Source organism: Grampus griseus (assembly GCF_964374135.1).
Source record: "Grampus griseus genome assembly, chromosome: 8".
NCBI lineage: Eukaryota > Metazoa > Chordata > Mammalia > Artiodactyla > Delphinidae > Grampus > Grampus griseus.
The window spans coordinates 62074866-62083752 of record NC_139002.1 but is presented as its reverse complement, the minus strand read 5'-3'; the positions used below and the strand labels follow the sequence as shown (position 1 = coordinate 62083752).

General features: G+C 46.7%; 1 protein-coding gene across 1 annotated transcript; it reads left to right on the top strand.

The window, feature by feature from the left end:
* Positions 1 to 509: 509 nt before the first annotated feature.
* On the top strand, positions 510 to 2534 carry UBQLN3 (ubiquilin 3; the record flags this gene model as incomplete). Its single annotated transcript, XM_082659323.1, has 1 exon — positions 510 to 2534. The coding sequence occupies exon 1, from the start codon at positions 564 to 566 to the stop codon at positions 2532 to 2534; it is 1971 nt and encodes a 656-aa protein (XP_082515449.1). The 5' UTR covers positions 510 to 563.
* Between the last annotated feature and the right edge of the window lie 6353 nt (positions 2535 to 8887).

The window sequence follows — 8887 nt, the reverse complement described above, 5'->3', positions numbered from 1 at the left end:
AGAAGGCAATTGAGACAAAGGAAATAGAAGAGTTGAAGGGTTGGGGGAGATGAAGCCCCCAGGGATTCAGAACACCTTGGAGAAGTCTCAAAAGTCCATTGTATGAGGCTGTGATGTCGGTGCTGAGGTCACAGAGGAGACCTGATGGAGTGAGTTCTGGCTTAGGAGGCTTCCGTGGTGGCTGTTCAGCAAGATGAGGGCAGTTTTGAGCCTTGTATAAGAGGAAGGACGGGGCCACAGCTGATTGGTATGTTTCCCCAAACTGGGCCCTTCATGCTGCCCTTGCCCCTTCACTCATCAACTGTAGACCTCTTTCCCAGGGCCTCAGGTTTCCCTCCCATGACCCCCGACATCTCTCAAACCCAAAATCCTCCCAAAGCATCCTATCCCAGGGACCTCATAACCCTTTCCATGTGGACCCTGCAGTCCCCCCACCCTGAGATCCCAGATCCTCTTCCTGTTCACCTTTCCTACTTTCACCACTGCCCAAAAGGCTGATCTCGGTCTCCCATCCCCATCCCCCTAGCTGTGTTCCCACAGACCTGGGCCTCCTGCTGCCCACCATGGCCAAGAGTGGAGAGGCCCTGCCGCAGGGCAGCCCGGTGCTGGTCCAGGATCCTCACCTCATCAAGGTGACAGTGAAGACGCCCAAGGACAAGGAGGATTTCTCAGTTACAGACACTTGCACCATCCAGCAGCTGAAGGAAGAGATATCCCAGCGCTTTAAGGCCCACCCTGATCAGCTGATCCTAATATTTGCTGGCAAAATCCTCAAGGACCCTGACTCACTGGCACAGTGTGGGGTCCGAGATGGCCTCACTGTCCACCTGGTCATCAAGATGCAGCGCCGTACTGTGGGCACTGAGTGCCCAGCTGCTTCGGTCCCTATCCCAGCCCCAAGCCTTGGATCACTCCCTCAGCCAAGCTCCATTTACCCAGCAGACAGGCTACCCACCTTTAGCTTAGGTGTCCTCACAGGCCTCAATGGGCTAGGCCTGACCTCCGGTAGTTTCCCCGACCCGCCAAGCTCACTGATGTGGCAGGATATGTCTGTGCCTGAGTTTGTGGCTCAGATCATTGATGACTCCTTCATCCAGGGTCTGCTGTCCAACACAGGCCTGGTGCGCCAGCTGGTTCTTGACAACCCCCATATGCAGCAGCTGATCCAGCACAACCCTGAGATTGGGCACATTCTCAACAACCCTGAAATCATGCGGCAGACAATGGAGTTTCTGTGCAAACCTGCCATGATGCAAGAGATGATGCGTAGCCAGGACCGGGCACTCAGAAACCTGGAGAGCATCCCTGGTGGCTACAATGTGCTCCGTACCATGTATACAGATATCATGCACCCAATGCTTAATGCAGTGCAGGAGCAGTTTGGTGGCAATCCCTTTGCTACCACCACTACTGCTAATGCTACCACCAGTAGCTGCCAACCTTCAAGGATGGAGAACTGTGACCCTCTCCCCAACCCCTGGGCTTCCACGTGTGCAGGCTCAGCTGGTAGGAGAGGCAGGAGGCCTGGGGACCAGGATGTATCCGAACTTAGAAACAGTGTTTGCAGTATTCTAGGTAATATGAGGCTCTATGACTATCTCCAGCAATTACATGAGAGGCCCCTGTCCCTGAGAACCTATCTGCAGGGGATTGCATCTACCCTCAGCCCAAGCCAAGAACCACCATCACCACCAGGAAGCCAAGTTCCCCCAACTTCACCCTCATCCCAGGAACTTGAGTCAGGCCGGCCTCTCCCCAGGGAGTCAGTAGCAATCAAGGGGAAGCCCTCCTGCCCCGCATTCTTGAGATATCCCACAGAGAGCAGTGCTAGAAAAGCTGGAAGCCGAGATGGTGCAGGGAATGGCTCCACTGCCCACAGCACCAACATGCCTGATCTTGTCTCCAGGCTGGAGTGTGCTGCCAACAAGGCCCCATTTGTTCCTTCCCCACCTTCACCCACGGCAGTTACCGCTGGAACCCCTGAGCGTGTCTGGCTGCCGCCACCAGCTTACCCAAAATCTCTGAGGCCAGCCAGAATGAATGAGGCCCCACAGTTGCAGGACGAAATGCGCTGGCAGCTGCCACTGCTGCTGCACCTTCAGGCAGCCATGTCAAACCCTCGTGCCATGCATGCCTTGCTGCAGATTGAGCAGGGTCTGCAGATCCTGGCTACTGAAGCCCCTCGCCTCCTCCTTTTGTTCATGCCTTGCCTAGCAGGGCTGGGAAGTACAGCAGGAAGTACAGAGCCTCGAGAGGGTGCCCTTATGCCTGCGGATCCTCCCCTAGCCCCAGGTCCTGAAGTTCCCTCAGCACAAGGCTCTGTGGAGCTGGGCCTCCATTCCATGCCCTTCCTCCAGATGTTGCAAGCCCTAGCTGGCGCCAATCCCCTGCAGCTGCAGCCCGAGACTCACTTCCGGGTGCAGCTAGAGCAATTGCGGGCCATGGGCTTTCTGAATCCTGAAGCCAATCTGCAGGCCCTCATTGCCACCGGAGGTGATGTAGATGCTGCTGTGAAGAAGCTGAGGCAGCTGTAGGAGCCCTAGTTGTTCAGACCGTATCTTTTCCTCTGTGCTTTTCCCCCCATATCCCCTACCTTAACACCCCCATTCTTGAATGCAGCTGCACTATGATGCTCTTTACTGTGGAGACAATGTTGTTCCAGAGTCATTGGGAAAAATGAGAGCCAGGACAGGGTAGGGGTGCTGCGAGTGACCCAGCCATCCCTGCCACTGTACCATCGTGGGACCCCAGTCTGAGCTCTGCTAATGCCTATCTTGAGATGCAATTACATCCAATCTTCCATGTCATCTGCTGCCTGAGTCTGATTTTTTTGTGGTCTATGAGAAAAGCGGGGGGTGTATAGGAGAAGAGGTGGTGGTAAGAGCTGTCTCTGCATGGATGGGAGGGCTTGGATGGGAAACCAAAAGGTTTCAAGTTAGAAGATTCAGAGGCACGGGGAACAGAGGAGGGTGAGATGAAGACTGCAGCTTTCCTGGTGTCCTTCCAGAGGTCCCCCCAGATTTGGTGTCCTGTAGGAGCTGCCACCATGCACTCTGTGTTCTTTGGGGCTCTCTACCATCAGCCAGACTGAAAAGTGGGCACGGCTTCTTATTTTTACTGCCTCTGAGCATTATCCTACAGGTGGCTCTCACTTTTGGGATTTCATTCTGATCTGAGTGGATAGCAATAGAGCAAGAATCAGGCTGAGTTCTAAGATTCCCTGATCTCACCAGGTTTACAAAGTTACTGTCCCTGGTAGCCAGATTTATAGTTGATTCCACTGCCACGGACCCAGCTTGTTCTGGATTTTGTCTTTCTTGCAATATCTAGCTCAGAAACTGAGGACCTACCCTGTGCTCAGCATTCTGCTAGGGATTAGGAATTCAATGTGAGTAAAAGAGGCACAGTCCTGCCCTCATGAGTGTATGATGGTAGCTGGAACTGTTCAAACAGTACTAATTATATATAATCACAAACTATGATAAGTGCTATAAAAGATGGGGAACTGTGAAATAGCGTAACAGAGGCTTGGTCTAGTCTGGGGAGAGAGGGAAGGGTTCTGTGAGCAGGTTCTCCAATCTAAAATCTGAAAAGTGGTAAGAATGAAGTAGGGAAAGATTCGAGAGGGGAGGGAAAAGTATTTCAGCAGAAGAACCATTATGTACAAAGGTGCTGAGGCAGGGTGTGCATAGCACACAGGAGGTGCTCTCAGCATCTCAGACTAAATTCTCATTTGCAATCAGGGATGCTTCTCAATACCCATGTGCTTCTGGGGCAAAAGTGTTACAATTCATGAATCAAGTGAGTGAACCATGCCTTCCAGCAAATAAATGTGCCAGTGAGCTCACACAGGTAAACACGCTATGGAGTGATACACTAACAGAAAATGTATATTCACCCTTTTTTTTTTTTTTTTTGTGGTACGCGGGCCTCTCACTGTTGTGGCCTCTCCCGTTGTGGAGCACAGGCTCCGGACGCGCAGGCTCAGCGGCCATGGCTCACGGGCCCAGCTGTTCTGCAGCATGTGGGATCTTCCCGGACCGGGGCACAAACCTGCGTCCCCTGCATCAACAGGCAGACTCTCAACCACTGCGCCACCAGGGAAGACCCATATTCACCCTTTAATACACCTTCACATGGGCACACTTTTGTGCACGTGTATGAGCATACACACAAAACACAGTCTGTTAGAGTTTTATCACCAATGGGGGTATAAAGAAACAAGCAAAAATCTAATGCTGTATTCTTGTCAAGGAAAGAAAAGGGTCTTTGAAAGAGGATACCACTATAGTAAAAGTAGCCATGGTGTGTGTTTAAAAGTCAGAGACTCAGTGTTGGGGGTCCTTTTAGGGAGAAACAGGTTCTGCCTGGAATCTATAATACTTGGACCAACCTGTCTTTACCTTTTAGCTACCAGCACATGGCTTAGAGATGAAATGAGCTTTGGGGGCAACTTTCTCCCATTGTTTTATGGGGTTTTTTTTGTTTGTTTGTTTGTTTGTTTTGCGGTATGCAGGCCTCTCACTGTTGTGGCCTCTCCCGTTGCGGAGCACACGCTCTGGACACGCAGGCTCAGCGGCCATGGCTCACGGGCCCAGCCGCTCCACGGCATGTGGGATCTTCCCGGACCAGGGCACGAACCCGTGTCCCCTGCATCGGCAGGCGGACTCTCAACCACTGCGCCACCAGGGAAGCCCTGTTTTATGTTTTAATCTCTAGGTGGAGCACAAGGCTTCAAACCTCCTTTTTACCCCCTCTTCACTCCCCATCAGTGAGGGAGTTCTTGTCCAGAGCAAGTGAACTGTTGTTTACGTTGGGGCTAGGGGAAAGGCCGACGAAAGTCTTGCCTCTTCATTTCCTGCAACTAAGAAGGCTCTGGGACTGCTTCTGACCACTGAAGTTGTCTACTGTAATCTCTAATTTCAACTCTTGGAAGGCCAGGTAGGTCTGAGAAAAAATTCAGGGAAAGAAATGTTGCTTTTATTTACCTTTCATATGGGCTACGAAAAGCCTGAGTATTCATGTGACGTAAATTCCAGCTCACCAGGGCAGACAGTAGGTGGGAATCTGGGTCTAAAAGTCCTGGGTAGAGAGGAGAGTGCTCATTTATTGGATTGTTTTCTGGTCCTCTCCTATGGAGAGCCCTCAACTGTTGATTGTGTGTTTGGAATCTTGGCTCTAGCCTCATTGGAGACTGAACTCAACAGCTCCATGTTCAGCTCTGTGGTGGTGTCCAAAGGAAGGAGGTTCCTGGGGTCGGGAAGGTCACTGTCCTCCACCTAGCAGCTGATGTAGGACCTGGCACATGGGAAACATTCAATAAATGATTGAATAAATGAATGTTGAATGATGAATGAAGAAACAAGTGACCAAATGAGAAAGTGGTCGAGGAGGCTAGGTAGATATGAATCAAATAAACAATCTCAGAGGACCAGGGCTTCTGCCTGGGAAAATAAAGACTGTTGGAGTTTGGGGAGGAGATGCCTTCAGGCTGATGTTACTGAAATGGCAGGCCTCCAGAGACGTCCCATTTACATTCCCCGCTCTGACTCTCACACGACATCAGCAGTGGTCTCAGTCACATATCTGGGCCTTGAAAGGGCCCCACACTAGGGGGTTGTGTGGATGGAAGAGAAGCAGAGTCATAATTTTGGTCATATTGGGCCTAGTATGACCTTGCTCTTCCCAAAGAAAATGTACCCTTTCCTCAGACCAAGAGATTTTTTAGAAAGTCAGAGAGCAGTGAAGCTTGAAAAGCTGATTTGCGTCACAAATAGCCAGCCAGGTAGTTGGATAGCAATTTAAGAGAAAGGTGTTATCCAAAGACCAGAAAGTGCTTTTATGCATCTGTGTTCTTTATGTTTTAAAGATGTTCCCCTAATATCTCTGTCATAAATACATGGGTACATTTTTTTCTAGATATTTTAGGGTTTCACTACTTACACTTAATTTTAAATAACAGTTAACATTATTGAGGCTTTCCTCTAGCCAGGCCCTGTTCCAAGCTCTTTACATCTGAATCCACGCAATTGTCCTTTAATGCAAGTATTATTATTCTTAACTTCAGATGAGGAAAACTGAGGCATAAAGAGAGAGGAAGTACTTTGCTTAAAGTTTTACAGCTCCTGCATAATAGAGCCAGGATTTGAAATTAGTGTATTTCCAGAGTCTACACTCTTAACTGCTGCACTAAATCAATGCTTTAATTCTTACCTCTAGAAAGTGAAGAGGGGTACTATTTGTGGTATTTCATTAGAATTTTTGCACCCCTGACTCCTGCAAGTATCTACACTGGATAGAAATATTTTCTTTACCGTATCCTGCATATGTGTACATGTGTATGTATTTTTGGTGTTTTTTGATTTAATCTACTACTTCAATTTTAACTTTGAAATATTTTGTTGGTTTTTTTTTGCGGTACGCGGGCCTCACTGCTGTGGCCTTTTCCGTTGCTGAGCACAGGCTCCGGACGCGCAGGCTCAGCGGCCATGGCTCACGGGCCCAGCCGCTCCGCGGCATGTGGGATCCTCCCGGATCGGGGCACGAGCCCGCGTCCCCTGCATCGGCAGGCGGACTCTCAACCACTGCGCCACCGGGGAAGCCCAGGGCTTTTATCTAAAACAAATTAAATTTGGATTCTCTAATTGTTGATGATCTGCTGTGGTATTTCCATTATTAACACTAAAGTCACCTGTTGGAAATAGTGAGTTATTATTTTTTCCTTCAATTTATAACGTCAGCATCTTTAGGTACTGTTAGCACTACCTACTGAGGTACCTCTGCCTCTGGTCACTCTGTTAATTCTTTACGATGGAATTTTATACCTCTAGGCTATAACTCAGGTTTTTACAGTTTGGTCAGTTTCCCTACTAAAATATTAAAATCCTATATTCACATTTTCTTTTGCATGTTTGTATTTTATTAAAAAAACACACACGAATATAAAAGACCCTGGTTCCTGGGAAAAGCCTATGAGAACTGAGGAATAAACATCAGAATGTGGTGTGCACGTCACAGTCATGTGCTAGTGCCCTGTATATACTAGAAATGCGGGGAAATAAATCCAGAAAAAGGTTCTTACTTCAATAGCCATGGTGGTCTATAGCTAGGGTCAGCAAAAAGAAGGGTTCAATCACTATTCTAACCACTAAGTGCCTCTGAAAAAGGCAGCCCCCTGGGTAGCCACTTTTCTGAAATATGGTTATTTGGCTCTTTTCCTGCTTCGTGTTCATTGGCTGGAGCTCCAGGACCAATGGTGGTAAGGCAAAGCTTTCTCCACCCCCACGTCTCTGCCATCACATTCTAGTACCTCCTCTGAGAGCCCTCAGTTGTTGCATCAGCGATGTACTTCTTTCTTTGTTATTCTCTATTGCATCAACCTTTCATTTCTTTCACAGCAGTTACATAAAGTTGTAATTATTTATTGTTGCATTTAAAATTTCTTTATTTGCCTTCCCTCTTAAAATAGAAGCATCATAGAGGCAAAGAATATATGCAGTGGTAGATCCTCGGTAACTAGTACTCACTAAAATATAGGGGCTTTCCATTAAATAAATGAATGAATGAATAAATAAATTATTTTCATTAACTAACTAAATAAAGCAGAATAGATGTTTTCTATCATTAAAACTCAATGCCCAGTGATAGAACAGTAACATATCAAGGAAAGTGCTCCTCTAGGGATTTGAGTTTAATTTTTTCTATAAATGACTCTGACCTGATGATCTGGCCACTTTAGTTTAGTCTACATAGATAATATATGTATTTCTGCCTCACTTTTCTGTAGCAGTTCCAGTCTTGGCCAGTCAGTATAAGAGGTAGATATGTTCTTCACCTATTTGATGTCTCATAGCATTAATAATCCAAACTCTGAAATTTAGGGTTCGCTATAAAAGACTGAGACTCAATGATAGGAATAATACATAATAACTACCTTCATGATTATTGTTGTCATGGTTGCTTTTAAGTCACTGTTTGGTAGCCTGTAGCATTTTCTTCTAATTTTCTCCGTTTTTCTCCAGGAGCCGCATGTAGATGCTGTACAAGCCACAAGATGGCAGGAGTGGTTTATGGAACCGCTGACTCAGCTGGGGCCATCCAGAGGGCACTTTGAGGGAAGAACTTGTAGACCCCATACAAGGAGGGTTGGAGGTGAGAAACCAAGGTCTCTTTCCCCACTTCTTTTTCCTGAGGGGAGATGCTAAAAGTAAGTCCCTTTTCTTTCCATTGTTGACAACAAAGACAAAAGGTCATTACTCTTAAAAAAAAACATTGGCTTCTTTGGAGTCTTAGTCTGTATTCACGTTAACCCAAGAATGCACACAAGCTAACAATGCTCTTAGTGTAGGATGATAGAAACAGCCCCCCACAGCTCCTGGCTCCAAAAACAAGACTGTATGTTTGAGTATTTTCATACATGTGTATGTAAGTGTGTTGAAAAAAGGGCAGAGGGATTATAAATAGGGATTCTCTCTAAGGAAGGTACGAAGGTAATGGTGAGGGGTTTTTCACTTTATATTTAACATGTATGAAGTATATCTATTATGTTATATTTGTATCATGGAATTATTTAAAGTATTCATAGAAATTTTAAAAGACTCAATTATTTACTGGTTACATGATCTTAAAAGATTTTCTCAAATTATCATATTTTATTTTTTTATTAGTAAAAATAAGATGTAAAAAATATGTTTCATAGAGTTTTATTGAGGAATAATGAATGTAAATCTCCTAATACTGCTGCATGTGGCTCACAGTGGCTGCTAAAATACCACTGCTAATGGATTTCTACTAACTATTAATTATCATTTTGTGCCTATCACCCCACATGCATGCACGTACGTATCATCTTCTATCATGTTGGCTCATGCAGTGCTAGATAACAAGC